The 24,499-nt window shown below is 52.5% G+C and overlaps 1 protein-coding gene across 3 annotated transcripts in view; it reads right to left on the bottom strand.

The window, feature by feature from the left end:
* Positions 1-24,499, bottom strand: part of ATP2B2 (ATPase plasma membrane Ca2+ transporting 2) — a 210,824-nt gene that overhangs the window by 93,312 nt on the left and 93,013 nt on the right. For 2 of the 3 annotated variants that reach the window (XM_032649881.1, XM_032649882.1), the window contains exon 1: positions 18,425-18,623. In XM_032649881.1, the coding sequence (XP_032505772.1) occupies positions 18,425-18,623 (199 nt within the window). Of the gene's footprint in view, positions 1-18,424; positions 18,930-24,499 lie in introns of those variants that run through there. The other variant, XM_032649883.1, reaches the window with a different exon arrangement.

Below are 24,499 nucleotides of genomic sequence, written 5' to 3'. Positions count from 1 at the left end.
TGCCATAGATGTGAGTTCAGGATGTGGGGGCCTGTGTTTCAGGTATTCACGGTATCTCTCATCCTGTCCTCTTTCTCTTTCAATCCCTGGGCCAAGATGTTGAGGGGCCCACAAGGTAGCCCCGCCTGGTTGTTTTATTTACATCTCCAATTCGGGAGGTCTAAGACCAAGCTCTTCGTTTCCTTCAAATCCATCCCTCCTTCAGACCATACGGACCAGCCTCCCTGGGATTTCTTGGGTTTGACCTTTCTTGTTCACTCTTGAGGTCATCATCTGAGTTCAGGACCCTAGCGTCTCTCATCTGGCCCTGTCTGCAATGGCTCCTTGGTGGATCTCCCTCCCAGAACCACCACCCTCTGACCCACAGTGAATGCTGCTCTGATTCCCCTTAAGTGTCCATTAGACATTTATTTCCCCACTCTGGAAGTTGCAATGGCTCTAAATGTTCAACAAGTAGTGTCTAACATCCCCTGTTGAACAGTTAAGACTAATCTCTCTCTCTCATTCATTCATTCACTTTTTTAAAAAACATCTTTATTGGAGTATAATTGCTTTACAATGGTGTGTTAGTTTCTGCTGTATAACAAAGTGAATCAGCTATATGTATACGTATATCTCCATATCCCCTCCCTCTTGCTTCTCCCTCCCACACTCCTTATCCCATCCCTTTAGGTGGTCACAAAGTACTGAGCTGATCTCCCTGTGCTATGCGGCTGCTTCCCACTAGCCATCTATTTTACATTTGGTAGTGTATATATGTCCATGCCACTCTCTCACTTAGTCCCAGCTTACCCTTCCCCCTCCCCGTGTCCTCAAGTCCATTCTCTACATCTGTGTCTTTATTCCTGTCCTGCCTCTAGGTTCTTCAGAACCACTATTTTTTTTTTAGATTCCATAAATATGTGTTAGCATACGGCATTTGTTTTTCTCTTTTTGACTTAACTTCACTCTGTATGACAGACTCTAGGTCCATCTACCTCATGACAAATAACTCAATTTCGTTTCTTTTGATGGCTGAGTAATATTCCATGACTCGTTATATATGTGCCACATCTTCTTTATCCATTCGTCTGTCGATGGACACGTAGGTTGCTTCCATGTCCTGGCTATCGTAAATAGAGCTGCAATGAACATTGTGGCACATGACTCTTTCTGAATTATGGTTTTCTCAGGGTATATGCCCAGTAGTGGGATTATTCATTCTCTTATTCCCCTTTCTTCTTTGTTCACATATTTATTAAATAAACATTCCATGATTGCTGCATCCAAAGTGTCAGATATGTATTGTCTCCTAAGGACACAAAGATAAATACTTCCCCTGCGGCTTCAAATCCTACGGGTGCTGATGCAGTCCTGCGTTCCTGTGGTAGATAAGTCCAGTCCAAGGTATGTGAAATTCACAACCCCGCCCAGGTTATTAGTTCCCTTAATGTTACTCCTGCTTTGAGGAGCTCACAGTCTGGGGTGGAGACAGACACCTTAAAAATTCATTCTAATTCCAGGTGAGAAAGTGCCACCTGAAATGCCTCTCCTTCTACCTTTGGTTCCTTTTCCAGGCCTGGGCCTGTCTCCTTTCCTCTGGGGTCTGCCTCAATGCCACCCTCTCCCAGCATCTTTCTCTTCTCTCATAGTCCCCACCACACCCTGGTAAATATTCCGATGGCCTGCGTGGGTCTATTTGCCACCACTCCCTTTCCACCAGCTCCAGATCTTTACCTCATTTCTGTATAAGGCAAACTATCCAGCACACAGTAGGGCCGCAACACGAGCTGAACTGATTCAACTTCAGTTTTTGAGTAAATCTCTCGTGTGTTCTATTTCTCCTCACTGACCCCCAATCTCATCTCTCAGACAGGCTATCCACCCATTTGCTTTGGTACTGGGCTTGGGGCTGGACTGCCTGCCTCTGCCACTTACAGGATGGGTATGTTAACCCCCAGGTGCTTCAGTTTTCCCATCTTTAAAATGGGGGTTTTGATAGCAACTGCCTCATAGGCTTGCTGTGAAGATACAACGAGTTAATGTTTGTTAATGTGCTTAGAACAGTATTCGGCACAAGGTTAAAGTGTGGGCCACTATTATGGTCATGAAGGGCTTTCCCTACATAGGTCCTTCTCTATTCTTCCTGTGGGCCTGAACTCATTTCATGTTTGTTTGGAGTTGTCACCCTCTCCTGTTAGCACTTACTTTGCATTTTGTCCCCCTCATAATGAGTCCCTGGGGTTCTCCTGCCTGGCTGAGAGGGTCTGGATCTTGAGGGGTTACGGAGAGGGGAGGGTGGGCAGACCTGCCACTGCTGTCTGGGAAGAATCATTGCCCCCACCACTCACTGGGTCACACCTGGTTGCCTAGCAACCAGCAACACACATCTCTGCCTCGGCTTGTAATTATACAGGGAAACAAAATGTTTCCGATGAACCCTGAAATCATACTCCATTGAGTTCTGTTCAGCCCATGGCCCAGCAACAAAACCAAAAGGAACAGAACAAAGCAGCAAGACCTTTGGGGACAGGGCACTGTGCTAGGAGACCAGAGCTGGGTTTCTGGCCATGCTGACCCCTGGCTGGCTGGGCGATGCAGAGACCCTCACCCAGGTCTGGGTTTAAAAAGTGGCCCTGTCACCACCCTCCTCACTGGCTAAGCCATATCCATTCAGTGCCTTGGTCTCTCCTCACCCTCTGGAGTGTGGATTTGGTACCTGCTTTGTAGGGCCTGGCAAGAATGAACGAGATAACATTATCATGTCCCTCTCCTGTTCTCAGCTCTCCGGCAGCTGCCCCACTTGAGAGGAAACCCCACAGCCTTCCTGCAGCTCCTGTGGTTGTCCAGCCCTCGCTGGCTTGCCCTCAGGCCCTCACTCCAAGCCTCTGTCCACACTTCCCCTCATTCCACAGGGCAGCCTTCCTTTCGTTCTCCAGGTCCTCTCTGCCTCCCGATCCCGGGATCTCAGACTATCCCTCTGTTATTACTCCCCAGGCCCTTGCTTATTTCCTCCAGAGCCCTTATTACAATGCATGATCTCAATTATTTTTCCATTTACTTGGCTTTTTTTCTTGCCACCCACACTCCAACACAAGCCCCACAAGGCCAGCAACATTTTTGGGTTCTTTCGCTGCTGTATCTATCCCCAGGGCCTAGAACTATGTCTAGCACATAGTAAGTGTTCAAGAAACATCTACTGAATGAATGAATGAACAAATGAAAGAGCTTTCTGATGCGTGGAGCTTAATAGGTGCTTGGGAACTTCTAGCCTTTTGTTCTGTTCTAGGTTTTTCTGCTGACACCTTCAAACTCCGTACTACTTGGTCCAGCATCGACTGGAGGCAATTCTTTCTTAGATATTTACAGCAGAAGGTAAAAATATACATTAATTGAAAAACACGCTAGCATGAAATCATCATCCCTGGCACTTTTCAGGGACAAAACTTCAGGACAGAGTTGGTAGGATGTGTCCCAAGAGGCTCTGAAATTGAAATACCCGCAGATAGGAAAAAAACATCTAAGATCTGAGGGCGTCTAGAACACACTGAAGAGTGGGGGCTTGGGCCAGGTGGGCCTGGGTTCGGATGTCGCCTCTGCGACCTGTTGGCAAATGAGCCTGGCACACGGTACCTCAGTTTCCTCATCTCTAAAATGGTAACAATATTGAAAAGAGATGCCATATGTAAAAGGCACGTTCCCCAATCCCCACCATCCTCCAGTGCTCAGAATGAAACCTCGGGGCTGGGACTCACTGCAGCCCCAAGGCTGGTCTCCGTCAGCCTCCCACATCGCGGCTGCACTTTCTTTGTTACTGTGCCCAGGCCAGAAACATGGCTGGCTCCCCGAGACGGTAATTGTTAGGACAATTTAGGAAACCTTCGGGGGAGACAGAAAAGCTGGCAGCTCCAGATCAAACAGCCCGCTGTCCCGGAAGCCCATTGTCAGAACATCACAGGGACAGTTTCGCAGCCTGGCCTCCCATTAACTGCAGCAGTCAGAAAACGGATCATCCCAAACCCCAGCGCTCACTCACTCAACACTTTCCCCTTGTCTGGATAATTAGATCTCCCAGGACTTCAAGAGGATGCTGGCAGCTTCATGCCAGCTCATGCGTCCTTGAGGCTGGCAAGGGGGCAGCAGGGTATTCATCTCTGTTAGATCACAGCCTCTCCCAGCTGGCACCCTCCCCCCGGGACCTGACCTCTAGGTGGGGATGAAAAGAACATACCTTTTCAGGTAAGGAGACAGTGGGAATGCAGGGAAGCTGGCCTGGTGCACGTACAGGGAGGTGGTGGAGACACTGCTGGCAGCTTTGGCCAGGGGTAGGTTTTCTGATATCTCTGTGATGCTCAAGCTGAGCTGGGCTGAGGGTTCTGGTTGCGGGCAGGTGGACTAGGGAGCCCTTAGCACGCTTACACATGTCATCATCACTCATATTTTCATTTATGCAGAAATCCTGCTAGGTGCTGAGGTTTCAGAGGCAAATGAGACTGCCCTTGTCCTCAGGAAGCTTAAGATCCAGAAGGCTAGGATGGTGCCTGCCCACTCACCAGATAGCCTATAGCTGTCGCTATCAAGTGGAAGGAAAACACTTTGGCCCTTTAGCAGTTGAGCCAAAATGTGGTAATTTACAAAGCTACCCTCTGCACTCTACAGTTTGCCTCTGCAGGGATATATATATATATATATATATATATATATATATATATATATATTTTTTTTTTTTTTTTTTTTTTTTTTTTTTCCCTGCAGTGGGGCTTGCCCAGGATTTCCCCACATGCCTCCTTCTCTGGGATGGGAACAGTTTGGTGACCACTTTTTCTCAATGAATACTCAGTGGTTTCTTGGGACTTGGCTCTCTCCCAGCTCCCAGCTCCAGCTTCTAATAGACTAGGGAGCTTTTTTTTCTGACACTGTGATTCCTCCAAACACATCCCATTAAGGAAAGAGGTGGGGCAAAGGGCACAGGACTGGGAAAGTGAGGAGACCCAAGGACAAGTCCCAACTGTCACCCACTCACTGTGTGACCCCACACAAGTCCTCTCTGAGTCTCAGTTTCTTTATTATAAGATGGGAGGCTGAAAATCCTTGTCTCCCAGGGCAGCCACCATGGAAATTAGCATACACTACACACGAGGACACCCTCTCAACCCAGAGGGCTGCATGTTAAACGTTTGCCAGCGCAGCGCTGCCTGGAATCTTTAGCAACACAAGGACCCAAGATGGCTGGAGCAGATTCCACCCCCACCACCCACATTCCCCAAGGACGCATTTGTTCTGTCAGTCCTACCACCCGTCCCTGCAAGTCCCTATTTCCCTCGGTTTTCTAGCCTCTGCTCTGACACAGGGGGACCTGTTCTGCCCTCAGATCTGCGGTATGCTTCCCAGATGGCTTCTGTTGCTTACAACAAGCATGCCTTAGCTGACCCACCTTAGAACATCCCCAGCAGTGCAGAAAGAGAAGCTGAGAGAAAAACCATCACCCCTAATCTCACCCGTAACCACAACACCGGCACTTTCTGGATGCTTCTTTTCAGCCTTTTTTCCTTGCATCTGTTTCTATGGAGTTGTTGCCATGTACCATGCTACACCCTGCTTTTTTCACATAGCACTATATCACGAGCCTCATCCACAATGCTTCTTGTTCTCTGTAACAACAATTTCCCACATTGTTCCGTCAGGCACATGGAGAAGTTGAAGGCGGCTTAATTGCTTTCCTAATGTTAGGCATTCAGGAATTACTTTAAAAAAATATCACACAGGGCTTCCCTGGTGGCGCAAGTGGTTGAGAGTCCACCTGCCGACGCGGGGGGCACGGGTTCGTGCCCCGGTCCGGGAAGATCCCACGTGCCGCGGAGCGGCTGGGCCCGTGAGCCATGGCCGCTGAGCCTGCGCGTCCGGAGCCTGTGCTCCACAACGGGAGAGGCCACAACAGTGAGAGGCCCACGTATGGCAAAAAAAAAAAAAAAAAAAAAAAAATCACACAGGGACGTGGTTAAAAAAAGCTGGGACTGCGGGTCAGGAGACCTGAGTTCTCATTTGGTTTTGTGCCAGACGGCTGTTGAGCTTGGGCAAGATCTTTCCCTCTCCAGGCCTCAGCGTCTTGAACCTATAATATGTAAATAATGATGACGACAGTGATAACAGTAATAACAGTAATGGCAGTTTCCGTTCCCTGCAGGCTTCCTGCACCGAGCTGTGTGTTCTTACTCACAGCAGCTCATTTGTTCCTTACAACGGATCACGAGCAAGTACTGTTTCACAGATGAGTAGACAGGTTCTGAGAGGTGAAGTCATCTGCTTCGCACAACACAGCTGGTTAGTAAGTGGCACAGCTGGGATCAGACCCAGGACGCCTGCTGCTGAACACTTAGGCTGTATCGCTGCTTCCTAAGGCCCACTGTGTGACGGGCTCTCGGAGACATACGTGTTCACATGCAAGGGAGCTCGTCTGCCCCCACCACAGTCCTCATCTGTCCCCCTGTACATCCCCACGTGACAGGAGAGAAACCGTGGCTCCAAGTATAGAAGTGATTGTCTCAAGTGGGAATGTTCTGGGTGGATTACGGCCCTGCCCCAGTCCATATGCTGAAGTCCTAAAGCCCCAGAACCTCAGAATGTGACCAAATGTCACTGCAGAGGTGAGCAGTTGCTAAGTTAAGATGAGGTCTTGAGGGTGAGCCCTACTCCAGTATGACTGGTGTCCTTACGTAGAGGAAATTTGCAGTCAGAGACAGACACACACCCAGGGAAGACGATGTGAAGACACAGGGAGAGGACGATCACCTACAAGGTAAGAAGAGAAGCCTGGGACAGACCCTTCCCTCACAGCCCTCAGAAGGAACCAACCCTGCTGACACCTCTATCTCAGACTTCCAGCCTTCAGAATGGTGAGACAATACGTTTCTGTCGTTTAAGCCACTCAGTTTGTGGTCCTTCGCTATGGTGGCCCCTGGAAATGTAGACAGCAGCAGGGCAGGGATGAATGAGAGCTGAGGTTCTGCGGGGAGGTGAGGCGGCTGCGATGGGGGCAGGGAAGAGGGACATCTGCCCCCTTCACCATGTGCAGGGGCGACTTGGGGGCCCCGGGCCTGGGTCAGGACCTCATCCACGGTACACCTGGGCAGGTCCCTTCCCTCCTGGCCCTCAGTGCACTCTGGGATTGCTGGCTGAGATGGTCCCTGAGAGCCACTCCAGACCTGTGGTCCCATGGGTTTGCTAGTCTCTCAGGCTATCGTCCCATCTGCCTTGACCTGACTGAGCTGGTGTGTGTCGGGGCAGCCCTAGGGAACGTTCTATTCTGCTACAGTAAGTCCCCTACATACGAAGAAGTTCTATTCTGAGAGTGCATTCGTAAGTCCAGTTTGTTTGTAAGTCCAACAAAGTTAGCCTAGGTACCCAACTAACACAGCTGGCTATATAATACTGTACTGTAATAGGTTTATAACACTCTTCACACAAATAATACATAAAAAACAAACACAAAAAATAAAGAAAAAGTTTTTAATCTTCCAGGACAGTACCTGGGAAAATTACAGCTGTACAGTACAACAGCTGGCACACAGGGGCACGTTCAAATCTTTGGAAGTTCGCAACTTGAAGGTTCGTATGTAGGGGACTTACTGTATTTTGTCCAGCAGAGGTTTCCCAAGATCTCATGCAGCAGCCTGTCCCTGGGGCTATTACTCCTTCATTTATCCTCCTTGGACCCCTCCTGGCAACCCTTACTAACTGATTGCCTATCCAGTGTCAGACACCCTGACCACACCCTACCTGCAGGTGACACTCTCCTTCTACCTCTCTGACTTCTCCTGCATTGCTGGTTGCCTGCTCCCTTAGCGGCTGGTGTTCCCTAAGGACCTGTGCTTGACGAGCACCCCAGGTGAATTCATTCCTGAACGTTTATTGACTGTACTCTCTGCCGGGCACTGTTCCAGGCACTAGTATACAACAGTGAACAGCACAGGCCCAGATCTCTGCCCTCTCCCCATGCAGGTTTGGGACCTGTTAGCAGAGACAGGACTTCGCTGTAGGTGTCTTGGTCATCTAGATGTCCTGCCTCCGGGCCTGCCTTCCTATCCCCCGGGCCCTGAGGATGCACAGTGCCCAGCAGAGACCTTTCATTTCACCCCAGCCTTGCTCCTCTCCTTGTTGGCCCGTCTCCACCACAAGCGGCCAGCTGCTGCCTTGAAAACCGAGTCCGCATGACACTCTCGCCCTTGACCGTCTATCACAGGCTATGTCCTGCTGTATGGTGCGCTCTCCTCTTCATCACCATCCCCGGCTGGGTCCAGTCCTCTCTTTTGGATGTCTGTCCTTCCCTCCTCACTGGCTTTATTTCCTGGGGTATCTCCCCATCCAACCCATACTCACGGTTGCCAGACCAATTGTCCCAGCCGCACTGTTCCTCTGCTCGAGAACCTTCAAGGCCTCCCTCCTGCCTCTTAATTTAAGCCCAAACTTTGTGCCTTAACATCTGGAGTCCTAGTATGGACTCTGGAATTGCCAGCCTGGGTTTGGATTCCTCCACTCATTAGCTGTGTGACCACGGGCAAGTGATTTAATGTCTCTGTGCCTCAGGTTCTTTATTTGTAAAAATGGGGATACTACTAGTGCCCACTCCATAGGGTTGTCAGGAGGATTGAATGAGGTGATGATGTGCGTAAAACTCTTAGAACAGTGTCTGGAGCATCTACAATGCTCAGTTACTCTTAATTATTATCACTACCGCTGTGGTTCCGTCCTTCAAGCCATAACCAAACAGGACGATCGGCTCTTCCTTTTATATAACCTTCTTTGCCTCTGTGCCTTTGTCTACACTTTTCCCTCTACGTGGAGTGTCCTTCTCCACTGCAAACCCTGCCTATCCCTCAGCATCTTGCTCAAATACGGCCTCCTCCATGCAGCCCTCCCAGATCCTCCCATGGGAAGGGCTCACTTCTGCTTCTCAACTCTCTGGCATCTTCTCCAAAGTTATCCTATAGAAAGAGTCTGAGTCTTCTCTGCTCAGAAACGGTCCCTGGGATCATTTGCTGGGGCCATAGAAATTTCTAGGGGGCCTCCCTTTGGGGTGGAGGCTGACACTGGCAGGTGGGTACGAGGGAACCATCTGCAGAGGCCCTAATTTCCACTGACTATAAATAACTGTGCGTCTGAAACCACAGCAGGGCCGGGATTGTGCCAGGAGGAGTAAGATAATCGCTGTGGGGAGACGGGAGGGCCTGTATAAGTAACTCACCTGCCCTGTCGGGGCCTCTCGTGTGACAGGCAGGCCTGGAGGGACAAGCGGCCTCAGCTCTCTTGCGCTTTGTGGGACCTGGGCTGGGTGGACAACTGAGGTCACCCTAACGCCAGAGACAGTGTAGCCTGTGGTTACCAACCAGCATCTCTCCCCGCTCAGCCCACTTGACAGATGAGGAAACTGAGACTCAGGGAGGTGAAGTAACCAGAGACTGGTGTCCAGGGCAGACCTATTGCATGGGAACCCCACACGGGTCTTTGGAAGCCAGTGTGGGCAGGACTCCGAAGCCGCCTGTTAGGGAAGGTGGGCGGGGGCTTGGGGCAGGGGGCCGAGGGCACTGCCCCGGCCAGGGCTGGGGCGGGGCCTCAGCTACATCCCAAGGATATGAAGTTATAGTCTTTCAAGGGAAGAGGGATCTGGGGGCTGGCTCTGAGTTAGTCACTCTTTGGCCAGTCTGATGTCTGTACTGCTCTTGGGGGGGCGGTGGTTCCTGAGGACCTGGAGGGGCCCCAGGGACTCCTAGACCTACCCTCTTCATTGGCGGTGGGGCTTGGAGATGTCTCAGTCCATAGGGACCAGAGTCAGGTTGGTCCCCACTCGAGGCTTCCCAGCCCCGTGGGTCCTCTAACACAGGTGGGTGGGCCATGCACGAGGCCAGAACGTGGTTAGGGTGGAGTGGCTGCAAGATGAACCTCCCGAGGCCCCACTGTGGGCCAGGCTCTCTGAGTGTGTTTTCTCATTTAATCCAGAGACCAGTATGGACCCTGGGGGCTGGATTTTACCCACTCCATTTTACAGATGTAAAAACTGAGGCACTGAGAATTTATAGAACCTGAGCTCCAACCCAGGCTTTTAGACACTACAGTTCAGTATCTTTCTCTAGTACCAGAGGTTTACACATTTTTTTTTCTTTTTAAAAAATTCTTTGTTTAAAAAAAACCTCACCAGATGCTTTACAATGCAAAACAAATTAAAAAAAAAAAAAAAAAAGGAGCTGCTCTGTTACATGGTGGGGCAGAAAGGCCAGAGCCCCCGACTCAGCATCTCCCTGACCCCTGGGGCACCTCCATGGACCCCCAGGGAACCTCGTATCAGAACAACCTCACCCAGACCTCAGTCTCTCTGCCTTCAGCGAGTTCTTTGGTTCTTCGGCCCCTGAAGAGGAGCTGTACTCACGCCTCGCCCTCATGGAGCTCATGGCCCATTTCACACTCACGTGGACAGCACAGCATAGACAAACATAAACACAATCACCAGGCTGACAGTCTGTACACACTGCATGAACATACCAGCTAAAACCCAGCCTACAAAAATCAATCCACAGTCCATGGGCTGGAGTCCTCTGTCCTTTGAGATACATCCTAGGCTCCAGGCACAATGAATCCCTCACTTCTCCCCACGCATGTGCCGGCTCTAACCCCAGGGCCTTTGCTCAGGTGCCCCTCTCATTAAGAACGTGCTGTCTTCCCCATCTCTGTGTGCTCAACTGCTCCCCGCTCTTTGAGACCTGGCTCAGAGGAAGCCTCTCCTGACTCTGTCTCCGGTCAGACAGAGACCGCCCCCTCCTTCGCCTGGAAGCGCACTCCCCCTTGCTGTAGGGTTATTCGTGTCAACAGGAGGCAGTAGATTAAGGGCACGTTTGGCAGCCGGCCTGTCTGGGTACCAGTCCTGGCTGGGCCCCTTGTTAGCGGTGGTGCCCTGGCCCCCGATTTCCTCATCGGAAAGCTGGGATACAAACAGTTTCTGCTTCACAGGGTGTGGATTAAATGAGGTGATGCCGTGAAGCCTCAGCAGAAGAGCTGGCCTTCTGTGAGCCCTCAACACGTGTTAACGAGTCTGGGGTCACAGCTGAACCGTGTATCACAGCGGTACCTGGTATCGCAGCTGGAACTGGGGTCACAGCTGAACCGTGTATCACAGCTGTACCTGGTATGTATCGCAGCTGGAACTGGGGTCACAGCTGAACCGTGTATCACAGCTGTACCTGGTATCACAGCTGGAACTGGGGTCACAGCTGAACCGTGTATCACAGCTGTACCTGGAATCATAGCTGGAACTGGGGTCACAGCTGAACCATGTATCACAGCTGGAACTGGGGTCACAGCTGAACCGTGTATCACAGCTGTACCTGGAATCATAGCTGGAACTGGGATCACAGCTGGCAGACCTATCACAGCTAGACTGGAAAGTGTCTTCAGGGCAGGGGGATTTACAACCCAGCTCTGCAACACCCCCCCTTTCCAGGGAATCTTTAGGGAGCTCTGGAGCAGAAGGGAGTCAGGAAGGGGCTCCACCATCCTGGACCCTGGACCAAGAGGGAATGTGCTGGAAGGCTGCCCCGTCCCGGCCTCCCACCCGTCCCATGTTCAGCCACATCACACAGATACCGCCTGAGGAGCATACGGAATCCAGAGGAACAACGTGGCCCAAGCCCGTGCATGGCAGGTGCACAACACATTTGTTCAATGCGTGAATGTGTCAGCTTACATCTCCGCTCAGTATGACAGCAACAGGGGGGAAACTGGGACAATCTTGAACACCTGTATCCACTGGTTCTGGCAGGTGGGTATTCTTACCATACCATTTACAGATGGGGAAACTGAGGCTCAGAGGGATGGAGTGACGTGCTCAAGGGCCCCGAGGGTAGAGCTGGAACTCAGGTCAGTGCTCACAGTCTGTTACAGCCAGTAGGTGGCTTTGGGAAGCAGGATTTGTGGATGGTGGGTCCACCTAGGGAGAGGCCTACCTGAAATGCTTCCCCCAGCCCATATCCTCCACGCCCGCTCTGGGTGCCTGATGACGAAGCACTGACCAAGCCAAGCAGCATCGCTCAAGGAAGGTGCAGTCCCTCTAGCCCTGCTGGAACCCCCCAGGAGCCCCGTCAGTGGCAGGTCGGGCCCTTTCTCTAACTGTTCTGCATTCTCCCCAGGCCTGCGGAACCGTTTGCCCAGCACAGACTCTGCTGCCCCAGCCTGGGAAGACGGAGAGCACGTATCAATCGGCACGTGGGTTTATTTCATTGATGATTCAGGAAGATGTACAGGTGGCATTCTGGAAAGCGTCTACACGTGATTCATCCGACTTTCGCAGAAAGCTGTGCTTCTAAGGGATTTATTTTTCCCGGTGGCGCTGGGGGTTGGGGAGGGAATATAAGCCTTGCAAATCAAATACAGCACTCATGTTTGGAAACCCATAGACTCACACGTGTTGCTTAAGCCCATTATCTGCCCTGATAAGCTGCCTCTTTCTTCTCCACTAATTTAAACCCAACCTGTCCCTTCAAGTCACCCAGAGTCCCCAGCTGACACTGAGACAGCACCTGCCAGGCACTCAGCGCTTGACACGTGTTACTGTGATCCTCACAGCGACCCTGTGAAAGAGGCCCTGTTATAATCTCATGGCACAGATGAGGAAACTGAGGCACAGAGAGGTTAGGTAACTGGCCCAGTGTTCCACAGCTGGATAAGAATGGAGCCAGGACTTGACCGTGACACAGAGTTGGCCCCATCACTGCTGGGACACTAGTCGTAGACCCCCGTCCACCCGGACGGACCCAGCTTCTGCCTGCTTCCCTGGTGTAATTATTAACAGTGTCATTATGATTACTCCAGACTTGGGGCTCCTGAATCCTGCCTCCGCACTTCTCTCCTTTCTCCCCATCCTCGAGGGCATGCAGCATGCCTGCTCTTCCTCCATACCTCCCCCCGCACACAGTAGGACCACACCCCTCTGGGGTGAGCATATGACCTGGTCTGGCCTATCAGCCAATTCCATCCTCTGGCCACAGGGATTAGTTCAAGAGTGGCTCCAGGTGACCCAGTAGGGGGGAAACCCTGAGAAAGAGGTGCCTTTGGCTGCTGGGGGCCTCACGGGGTGAAGGCCTGCCCGAGAATGAAGCCAATACAGAGGACGGTGGAGGTGGAAGAGAGCAGGAGAGGGACGGACAAAGCCCTTCTCAGCACTGGCGGCCCTGGATCCAGCCATGCCTGAGGCCAGAACAATCCCTGGATGTCTCAGGTGCACAAGCCAGAAAATCCCCTTTTTGCATAAGCCAGTTTGAGATGGGTTTCTGTCAAATAGAATCCTAATAGATAGAAATGGTGATGATTGTTTGGTAGAAAACCTTCAAAGCACTTTCAACTCACTATCTCCAAACGGCAGAGAGCGAAGTAGCACAATTCCCATTTCACAGAAGAGAAAGCTGAAGTTATCAGTCTAAATATCTTGCCTGAGGTCATGAACCTACTTAGTGACAGAGGCAAGGCTGGGAGGCCTCCCCCCACCGGCTTCACGCCTGGCCCTCCTCCACCCCTGCATGTATTATAGACGGTGGTTGGTTACCTCAGCCTCTTAAATACCTGGAGGGGCTTTGCTCCTCCAGGCCTCGCCCCTGACAGCGTTCTGGGCTGTTTTACATGAAGAGGGCGGTGGGGAGGGGCTGGTGGGGGAAGGCGTCCTCCCTCATCTCTGGCCAGGTATGAATTCCCTGCATGGACCCTGTGTCTGAGCGGCCCCCAGCTCCACCCTGCCTGGGACACTGCTATAGCTGTGTCTGCCTCACTTTCCCTGTTGACCTCTCAGGGCTCCAGAGATACCTGGGGAGACGGAGCACACGGAGAAACAGAGCGTCACAGTGACAAACAGGAGACCCCCTTTGCTGCCTTCGTGCCCCTCCCCCCCCGCCCCCGCCCCGTGCCTGCGCAGTGGTGGCTCTGCGTAATGTGGGCCCTGCCAGGTCTGAGGGGTGTCTCGTTCATCATCGTGTTCATGCCACATGGGGTACCATCTCCCACGATCTGCTCTCCTGTCCTCCCTCAGCCCCTCTCTCTCCCCGACTTGGGCAGGCCATAGGATTCATACAAAATTAACTGGAGGTTCCATTTCACAACACTCCGATGTATCCGGTTCCCACCCTACCCTGCGGCTGCCCTGTCTTCTTTGTCCCCTTTCTCCCCCACCATGAAATATGCAATGCAGGGAGCGCCCAGCAGGGCCTCTTGAGCTGCCCCTGCTGACAGCTGGTGGTGCAGGGTCAGGAGTGAAGGACGAGAGCCATGCATGCCGAGTGAGTGGCTCAGGGCACTGCCACTCCGGGCTCCCGGGAACTGAAGCTAAGTGTTCTCTGGGTGACGCAGGGTGTCCTGTGTCCTGTCCCCACACTGCAGCCTTCCATACTACACAGAGAGGGACGCTAAGCACCCCACCTCTTCCTTCTCCCTCCCTTCCTTCATTCTGCTGATGCTTTCTGAGCCCCAGGCATTGCAGCAGGTGCTGGGATACAGTGGAGAATGACAATCAGCTCCTGCCTCAGGGCTCACAGGCCACCCCAACACCCACTACCCATCTTTCCAGACTGCGAAGTCGCCTCCTCTGGGAAGCCTCCTCTGATAGCACACTGACCCTTTGTTGGGCACCATCTTATTTAATTGCCTAATTTTTGTACAGGGATGGGGCCAGATCATGATCTTTTTTAAAAAAAAAGAGATACTTGGGTATAATAATAACAATGATAACGAACATCATTTTCTAAGTGTCTAGGGACTGCCAAACAGTGCTAAGCCCTTCATGTGGATGACCTGATTTATTTCTCACATCATCCTGTGAGGTAGGTAGTGTTATGCCCATTTTACAGATAAGACAACTGAGGCTCAGAGAGGATTCACTGAACTCTCCCAGTGTCCCTTGAAGAGTAAGCCAGTCAGGATTCAAACCTGGGTCTCAGGGGCTCTACTGTCCTAGGCTGGACAGGTATGGAAAGAAGGGAGCAGTGGAGGGCACGAAGGGAGGGGCATTACCAGGATGGAAGAGAACCAGCAGTGGGAGAGGAAAGCAACGGCACGCAATGGCCCAGTGAAATACCCAACACTGCCAGACCACGCGCGCTGAGTTCATGGCCTGTGCGGGCAGCAGGTGGTGTCCCGGGTGGGAGTTGATTTCTATGGCTTCAGAACCCCTCTGTCACTTGCAGAGATCTTTCTGCCTAAAATTAGCTGGATGTGAACAGGAAGGCTAATTTATGCGGGGCCTGGAGCAGTTTCCGGGAGTGTGACTCAGAGGCTGCTCCCTGCTGACGTCAGCAGACTAGGGCAGGGGGTGTCGGGAATGGCCAACCTGGGACCCTGGGACAGGGCTTTGAAGGGCTTTGAAGGGCTTTGAAGTTGGGGGCTGGGGCTGGAGGCCAAGCATTTCCCTGAGTCAGAAGAGGGCTAAACAGGGCAGAACAAATGCTGAGCATGAGAGGGAAAATGAAAAGTGCCCTGGTGGCTCCACCCTCCTCAGACCCTTGGCAGACAGAAGGCACCTTCGCAGGACTGTTCCTAGGTACATGCGCATGGCTGGGGGCTGAGGGCACACCTGGCTGTGGTGTCTGACACAGCTGTGTTCAAAGTCTGAGCTGATGTGAGCCATGGTGGTGACCCTGAGCCCTCATGCTTCCCATCTGTGAAATGGGTAACACCACCTGTTGCCAGGAATGTGGGTGCTAAGGATGCAGAACAGCCTAGTAAAACGTGTAGCATCAGCTCGGACACTGGCCAGTGTCCCAGAAGCGTCAGATTTCACCGTTTCCGGAGAACGTGACTGCTTCTTCCAGAGTAGTGATAATCATACTGGAAACAACAAAAGCTGATGTTGACTGAGGACTTCTATGCCGGGAACTTGGCCTGATCTCAATGTTCAAAACCCATGTTACTGATGGGGAAATGGAGGCGTTTAGTCTCTGGGGCTGAATTCTAACACACAGTGCTGTCCATGTGCCTGGTAGGCAGGGTACTAAGCTACTTCACTTTAGCCTCACCACAACCCTATGAGGTAGTCACTATTACCATCCCATTTTTCAGATGAGGAAACTAAGGCACAGAGAGGCTGAATAACTTGCCCAGGATCACACAGCTGTTAAGTGACACAGCTGGGATTTGAACCCAAGCTGTCCAAGTCCAAGCCCAAGAGTAGCACTATGCTCCTCTGTCCTTCCCCAAACCTCTTTCAGCTCCATCTGCACCCTGGGACATCCTTCAGGGGATCAAGGCAGCAGGGGCTCTGGTTAATCCTACTGTGGGCTTTCCTCCTTCTCCAGGACGTTTCCCATGAGAGATCTCACTTGATGCTCATGAAATATTAGAAAACCAAGGCCCAGAGAGGTCAGACAAAAGCCTCAAAGGCACACAGCTGACAGGCAGCAGGGCAACAGTCGGAGCTGTCATTATCGTTTCCATTTTACAGATGAGAAAACAGAGTCTCCTTTATTTTTCTTTGCATGTAACTTCTTGCAGCACGTCAGCAGTCTGGGGAATTCTAAGAAATATGGCTCTGTGCCACATCACACGCTTTCTCTTCTCTTCCCTCCATAGCCAAGTTCAAACACCTCCTCCTCCAGGTAGCCTTCCCTAACCTCCACTGCCCACCCATCTCGTTTCTCCTCGATCCCCGGGGTCCTTGCTGCACTTGGTCTGGATTATCTGCTGTTCTGGCTGCTCAGCCATCTGAGAGCTTCTCTCTGTGGGCTGGGGACCCAGTGGCCACATCTCAGGGTTTTATGGGTCAGTTACCCACCCTCCTCTGTGCCAGGCACCAGGATGGGTGCTGGATGTTCAGAGAGGAGCAGGACAGGATTCCGGCCCTCAGGTGCACACCTGCTGTCCCCAGCAGGAGCGTGGCCATGAGCCACTCGATTTCCCAGGTCCCCGAGCCTGTCAGGTGGGAGGGGAGGGTGGATTTCTTAACCTGGGGTCCAGGGCCTAGCTTTGAGGGGCTCTGCGAACATGCTGGTAGCGTGGACCACACTGTTGCACACAGTTGACTATTCTTCTGCGGGGAGGGGCCATAGCATCCATCAGGTTCACCACAGAGTCTGGGGTCCAGAGACACTTAATAATTCCTGACTCAAGAGAATCTCCTGGTCCCATTCAAAAGGCAAAGACCATTGGGACAACCCTGCCTCCTAGCAGGTCAGGTGTGCCAAACTGATGGTGGAGGTGAGCATGGGCCATTCTGCCACAGATTGATGTTTACATGAGGCCGGGGCCCAGGAGCCCCCCAGGCTGAGCCCACTCCCACCTCAGGGCCACACGTGGCTGTTCTCAAGCCCTGAGCTAGAATCACGCAGGGAAGAAACGACGCTTCCCCTCTTTCCACCCTCCCTGCCAAAACAAAACCAAACAATATCAAAAAAGCAAAAGGTGTTTCTAAACTTCTGCCCAGACTCAGCAAGGTGGGCAAAACATCAGAGACAGCAGCGAATCTGGGAAGAAGGACCAGTCTTAGCTTTTCCTCCTGACCCAAGAGAGGAGGGCCCCAGACGAAGAGGGACACTGACCCCTGGCGCCGCAGGGCACGATGGGTGGCGGCACAGCAACGGACTGTCTGGCCCTGGCTGAGCAGCTAGGTCCACAGGCAGCCTCAGATTTCTTGTCTGTCAGTGGGGATGAGACTTCAGATGCTGCCTGCCTCCCAGGTTGTGGTCTATACCTGGTGGAGGGATTGTCATCCACTCTCTTTAGAATAATCATGGCTACCACACATTGAGCACCTACTGTATGCTGTGCCTACTGAGCACCTACTGTGCGCTCAGGCTTCCACTGGGCACTGTGAGGTAGGTATCGGCCAGAGGAAGAAAGTGAGGCTCAGTGCAGTTTCTCTGCACCAAGCTGCAGGACTGGGAGTGCCAGGGCAGAGTACCTCACACCTGTGCTTTTGGGGTTTATTTAGGGAACTTTTCTTCTTCCTCGTGAGGGGAAGGTAACCCAAACTCTGAGCTCTGGTGCCCAAGCTGGGCTGGTGCCCTTCCTCTCTGCCTTGTGGCAGATGACATGGCTTTGGTCCCCTCCAGAAAGCTGAAACCTTCCCTGTCTGGAGATCGCAGGCCTGCTCATTTTGGCAGTTGTAAGAAAGCCCCACGCCCAGCTCCAGGGCAAGACACACATGGGCATCTGTCACCTTTTCCGGGACAGCCCATCTTCCTGCCTGCCCTGTCTTCCCAGCAGCTCCACGGCTGCCCCAGAGACCGAGGGATCCCCAATCAGAGTCTGGATTTGGATGAGTCGGACATGACGCAGCCCAGCAGCAGGGGCTGGGGAGCTGGAATTGGCTCATTGCTTCCATGCTCAAGCCTAGATGAGGGGGGTTCCTGGGGCCTGGGTAAGGGAGCCCAGGGTCTGACTGACCCCCGAATTCAAACCCCGTGTTTGAGCCTTGTGCACCTACCTTCGACAGGTGAGGTTTTGAGGCGCCGGCAGATGGTGTCGGTGTCCCCGTAGGTCTCCTTGATCTTGACCACGGCCTCGGTGCCCCGCAGCTCCATGAGGGAGCGCAGCTCCTCCATCGTGCACCCAAACTCGCCCCCATGGCTCGACTCATTTCTTTGGTTTTTGGAGTAAAAGTCACTGTTGGTCATGTCACCCATGTCTGCCGCAGTCCCCGCTCGGGGTGGGTCCGAGGGTCAGTGCTGGACAGGAGGCTGCCAGGCGACGGCTCCGTGTGGCTGTCCTCAGCACAACCTCACTGGACGGCTGTGGCTCCTGGCAGCTGACTCCAGGGGGCAGCCGAGGTGGGCTGGCGACAGTGGCGGTGGGCTCTGAGGGGCGTCCCCGGGCGTGGGGCAAGGTCCAGGGGCCGGAGGGGCTCAGGGCTGTAGACCCAGGAGTCTCCATTCAGCGGGGCCCATGCTGCTCCCTGGAGCTGGCATCTACATGGTCAGGGGTGGTGGCTCCTGCAGGGGCAAGCAGAGAGTGGTGACAGGGGTCAGACACTGGAGGCCTCATGGGACAGGTACCCAGGAAGGCCCGGCTTGCAGGTGCTACACACACGCCCCCCCACCCCAAATAACACCCACCACACATACACATACCTGGACGTGGATGTTCGTACAATACCCCATTGTGCACCGGCACCCACTGCAAATCCAAACGTACTGACACCCGCTAGGCCCTCCACGCTATACCACCCCCCAGCATAGCCTGATGTACCCTCATAACACATGCTAACCCCCTAATTGTCCACTGTGGACACACGGACTTGGCGATACGAACCCCGGTGTACACACACCCTGTGACATGCCGCTTGGGGTGCAACACCCCACCTGCCTACTATTTTTAGGGCCCACCCACTGCCATACACACACACCAACACAGGGCCCCCTTCACACACACGGTGGCGGACACCCCCTCCCCACCATGCACACTGTCACACGTAGTCACATTTACAGGCGTCATCTTAACATCCCCACCTCCTCCCCTCAAAAATACCAGTGCTCACAACCCTGTGTACACACATGCCATGCCCACACAATCAGGGGCCTAACCCCCTGCCCCCAAGTAACAGCTCCCAGACGCCCCAGCACGGATGCTTCCCCTGTCCACGCCTCCTATAGCTGCCGAAACGCACTGCTCTCCCCGCTGAGTCTCACAGGCGTGGGGATGGGAGGAAGCAACCTGCCTGCACCCGCAGCCCACAGCTACACTGATCGAGGGCCTCAGCCTCGCCAGAGGGTCCGTCTCGTGCATATTCACCAGGATGTCACTGTGGCCCTCAGAATGAACCGGGGTCAACAGAACCCTCACCTTGGGGCCCCAGAGTCCGGAACCACGGACCGCGGCTGCCACGTCCCTTAGGGAGCCCAGGAGGAGGAGGGAGCCCCGGCTACTCCCTGCCCGCCTGGCCACCCTTGCCGGAGTGTGGCATCTGTGGAGCTGCCAGGAGAGAACCCAATCCACCCAGATACCCAACACCGGTGGCCAAGGCCCCGGCAAGCGTTGGGTGACAAAGGGCCTCTGCTGAGCTCAGCTGGGTCTGGCACAGGGACTGGCCCCGCCCAGCGGCCGCGGAAAGCTGGCGGTCCTAGGCCCAGAACAGTGAGGGGGAAGAGGTGGGGGCAGGAAGGTGGGACTGAGCCCCACCCCAGCCCCAACTCCAACCTCGTGTCCCCCTCCCCTGCCCCATCTCTTTCCTTCACAATCCTTTCCTCTTGCACAGAGTTTTAGACCTGGAGGTAATTTAGGGTTAATCTCATTTTCCCAGTGAGGAACCTGAAACTCAGAGAGGGAAAGGAACTTGTCCAGAGACACACAGAGCAAGAGCGAACGGAGCCCAGAGCTGGGCTGGGATCTCCTGACTGCCAGCCCGTTGCTCTTTCCCCTCCCACTAGGGGGCGCTCCCTCCCCTCTCTCTAAAGAACAACACAGGATCCTAAATCACAGCAATCCGGGTTCAAATCCGAGATCTCCTGAACCCCGGCTGTGGGATCCTGGGCGAGTCCTTTCACTTTTCCGAGGCTCAGTTTCTTCATCTGTAAAATAAGTCATTCTCCCCTGTGCCCCAGCTACTTCCCAGTTTACTGGGAACTAATTGTGAACCACCGTGTTCAAATCCAGTGAGCTTCCACCCGGGGTACAGAGCTTCCCAGCCTGGATCAGGGGGTGCTGGAGCCACAGGAGAAGCCTGTCATACCTCACAGGAGGGCACTTGCACTCAAGGATGCAATAGGAAGCCTTATTTTCACACTGGGACCAACTGGTATCTTACCGAGTAGAACTTAAAATGGGCCTGATGCCTTAAGCAGAGACACGAGACACCAAAGAAAGTGCGTGCTTGGGATTCCCACCTGCAGTCCTGCAGGAATACTCGGGGTCCCTGGCCATCCGGGCATGCACCACCACCATAACCCGTGAGTTTTGACCCCAACGGTATATCCCCGAGAGGAGCAGGTGAGGCAGGGACCAAGCAGGCCTGTGTGTAGAGATGCCGTGGAGGTTAACTGGAGGGGCTCTAGAAGACACAGCCTCTGGGTTCAAGTTTTGCCACCTCTCAACAGACTGGGAGGCCAATTAACTTTAGTTTCATTGTCTTAAACAAAGGGAGGGGGAGTAATAGTATCTACTTCATAGGTATTATGAGGCTTAAGTGAATTATTTCATGCAAAATACTAAGAATTGAGTCAAGCGCATGGTAAGCACTAATTATTGTGATTATTAGCAATCCATACAACCACTTTATGAGACAGGTAGTCTTGTTATTCCCTAGAACATATGAGGAAACTGAGGCCAAGAGAGGTGAAGTCACTTGCCCAAGGTCACAGAGTTAGCGAGTGGAAGAGCTGGGATTTGAACTCAGGCAGTCTGGATCCAGAGACACTGTTATTAATCAGGACGCTTTGCTGCCTTCCCTGGTGCATCGCCCTCATAGGGTTCTTACGATGCTTAAATGAAGTGCCATATGTGAATGAAAGTGCTTTGCAAAAACCACAAGGGACTCTGTAACGCCGAGGTGCTGTTTTCTATCTGTCTTCCTGCTACCTGTGGCGTGTCCTACAGGCACTGATAATTACATCTCTGACAGCACGAGCTATGAGACCCGTTAGCAGTAATTATATCTGTGATGACAACAGCAGAGATGAGTTAATGGGCTACTGGTGATTTTAATGACTATTGTGTTAAGATGAACAATGATCTTCAACCAACTATCCATCCATCTACCCATATGTCCATCCATCCATGCATCCAACCAACCACTCATTCATTGTGTTGTGTGCACCTACTTTGTGCTCACAAGGGGGAAGAGAGACAATTAGATGAGTGACCTCCATAATATGATGGGTTTGCCATGACAGGGAGTCCCAGGTGCTGTGCATGTCCAGAGCAGGAAGATGTGACCTGGCCCAGGGTATCAGAGAAGATTTTTCCTTTTAACATGAGTAGGGAGTTTTTTTCCCCTTCAGGAAAATGGGCTGTGTGACTTTGGAGAAGTCACCTACCCTTTCTGGGCCTCACCTGTCCAGTGAGGTTGACCCATCTGTCTTACAGGCTGCTGTAAGGACCCATTGAGGCCCTTATGTGTGGGTCTCTGTGTGGCTCCAGGCCTGGAGCAGATACTCCACAGTGCTGGCTTCTGCACCTCCCCCAACCTCCCTCCTACCTACGCACCCTGTTATTAGCAACTGCACCTCCCTCAAGGCTGAGATGAGGTTCATTTGTAGCCAGTTCTTAATACCACACTGACAGTCACCCCTGTCCTAATTGATGGGCACACTGGCTGCTATGGACTGAATGTGTCTCCCTGCCCCAAATTGATATGTTGAAGCCCTAAACCCCAGTGTGATGCTATTTGGAGGTGGCGCCTTTGGGAGGTAATTAGGTCATGAGGGTAGAACCCCCACAAATGGGATTAGTCTTCTTATAAAAAAGAGACTTGACAGAGATGATCTTTCTTGGTTGTGTGAGGACAGTGAGAAGGTGGCCATCTGTAATCCAGGAAGTGGGTTCTCACCAGGAACTGAATCTGCTGGTATATTGATCTTGGACTTCCCAACCTCCAGCACTATGAAAAATAAATTTCTGTTGTTTAAGCCACACAGCCTATGGTATTCTGTTATAGCAACCCGAGCTAAGACGTGTGCCTGGGCAGGGCAGATGTCTGGGCAGCCAGTCCTGGGCCCAGAGAGGTTGAGCAACACAACTAGGGGTCACACAGCCAACTGGGGTCACAGCCCACTGAAAAGCCCCTCCCTGTTTTCCAAGCTCCTGCTCTGTGACCTTGGCCAAGCCCCTTTCCTCCCTGGGCCTCAGTTTCCCATGTGGAAACTGAAGAGATTGGACTAGTGTTCTCTGGGGTCCCTTCAGGCTCTGATGCGCCAGCTCCTTCAGAATCCAGAATGAATGTTCTGACAATATTGGGTTTATGCATTTCGGTTTCATCTTATTAGCATTTAAATGACTCTGTATTGTTACATTTCAGTGACTCAAGAATAGGTTGGGGCACCTTAATAAAGAGTCTTTGCCAAGAGAGACTCTGGCAGAGGAAGGAGCAATGGTTTTTTTTTTTTTTGGAGTTAATTTAACAAAGAAGAAATCTATCTTTCGAAGGAAGGTTTTAAAAAAAACACCCCAAAACCTAAACCATCAGCTTTTCAAATCCTAATTGAAGGATGGGACATTGCAAATGAATTACGTGCTAAAAATAATTTTCGGATGCCGAATCCTCCTGTTCTCTGACCTGCGGAATTTAAATGCCATCTTAATACGTATTTATAAAGTCACCCTTCGCTTTGAATCGCCCCTGGCACCAGTGACAGATGTGGGGACACAGGCCCCGTCTGGACCCCTGATGACGAGGCCTGATGCTGCCACTTGGTAGTTTTGTGATGGGGGTGAGGGGTGGGGCAAGGTCTTAGACCCTCCCTGGGCCTCCATCCCCTCTTACCCGCACGTCTCCCTCCCGCACAGGGCTTTGCGAGGCCTACCTGAGCTAGAGCTTAGAGCAGTTCCTGGCACAGCGTAAGACTTGTTCAACAGGGACTGTTCTTCTGATGGTAACTTAACTCGCTCCTTCCCTCTGCTCTCAGCTCACCCCCACAAGTCTTCTCTCAGACTGTCCCCCACGCTACTGTCCTGAACATGGGGCTCAGGCCAACCATGCCATCCCCACAAGGTTCCCAGCACCGCTTGGAAGGCTGGGGAGGGTCCCAGTTTGTAGGCACAGCTTACGGGGCTAGCCTCCCCTCTGCTCTGGTCCTGACTGACTAATCCCCACAGGCAGGACATTTTCTTTCCTCTCCTGGATGCAAATTCTGGCCTTTCTGTGGTCCCCACCCTGCTCCGCCCCAGCTGAGGGGACCCTCCTCGGTGCTGACCGGGGAAACGGGTGACCTCAGCCAGGCAGCTGGGGGCAGAGGGACAACTGCTCTTCTTCCCTCAGCCTCACTGGGAGAGTCAAAGCGTTGTAGCCACTGTCTTAGCCGCCCCTCTCTGGGGGAGGGAATGTTCCATGTATGTGTGTGTCAGAGGGTACCTGTGGTGTGTCAGCAGATGTGTACTGACTCTGGGTGACCCTGGAGGACAAGATGTGCTGTGCAGGTCTACAGGAGTACGTCAGAATGAGTGTGTACCTGTGAGTGTGAGTGAGCCAGAGATGTGTGTGCCCATGCCCGCCTCTGAGTGTGCAAGCCCCACGATCTGTGTGTGTGTATGCGTGTGTGTGCATCAAAGCTGACAATGACAGTCTCGGCTTTGAATTCTCACAGTCAAGGAGACAGAACGGGGAAAGAGGAAGGGAATTGAAAATGAATACCTCAGAGGCGAGTTTAGTGCTATTTTTAGAAAACTCCTATCCTGTTAACCAGAAAAGGAAAATCTAAAAAAAAAAAAATTATATATATATATATATATATATATATATATATATTCCACAGAAGCAGCCACGCACCAGCCTCAAAGGCACAGATGGCGGAAGCAGGGCCAGGGTGTGGGCTGCTAGGCACTCAGGGTGTCTCACATAGCTTCTCACTCT

The sequence above is a fragment of the Phocoena sinus genome, chromosome 11 (genome assembly GCF_008692025.1).
Source record: "Phocoena sinus isolate mPhoSin1 chromosome 11, mPhoSin1.pri, whole genome shotgun sequence".
NCBI lineage: Eukaryota > Metazoa > Chordata > Mammalia > Artiodactyla > Phocoenidae > Phocoena > Phocoena sinus.
Note: the sequence above shows the minus strand (reverse complement) of the source record. Positions and strands in the feature narration are given on the sequence as shown.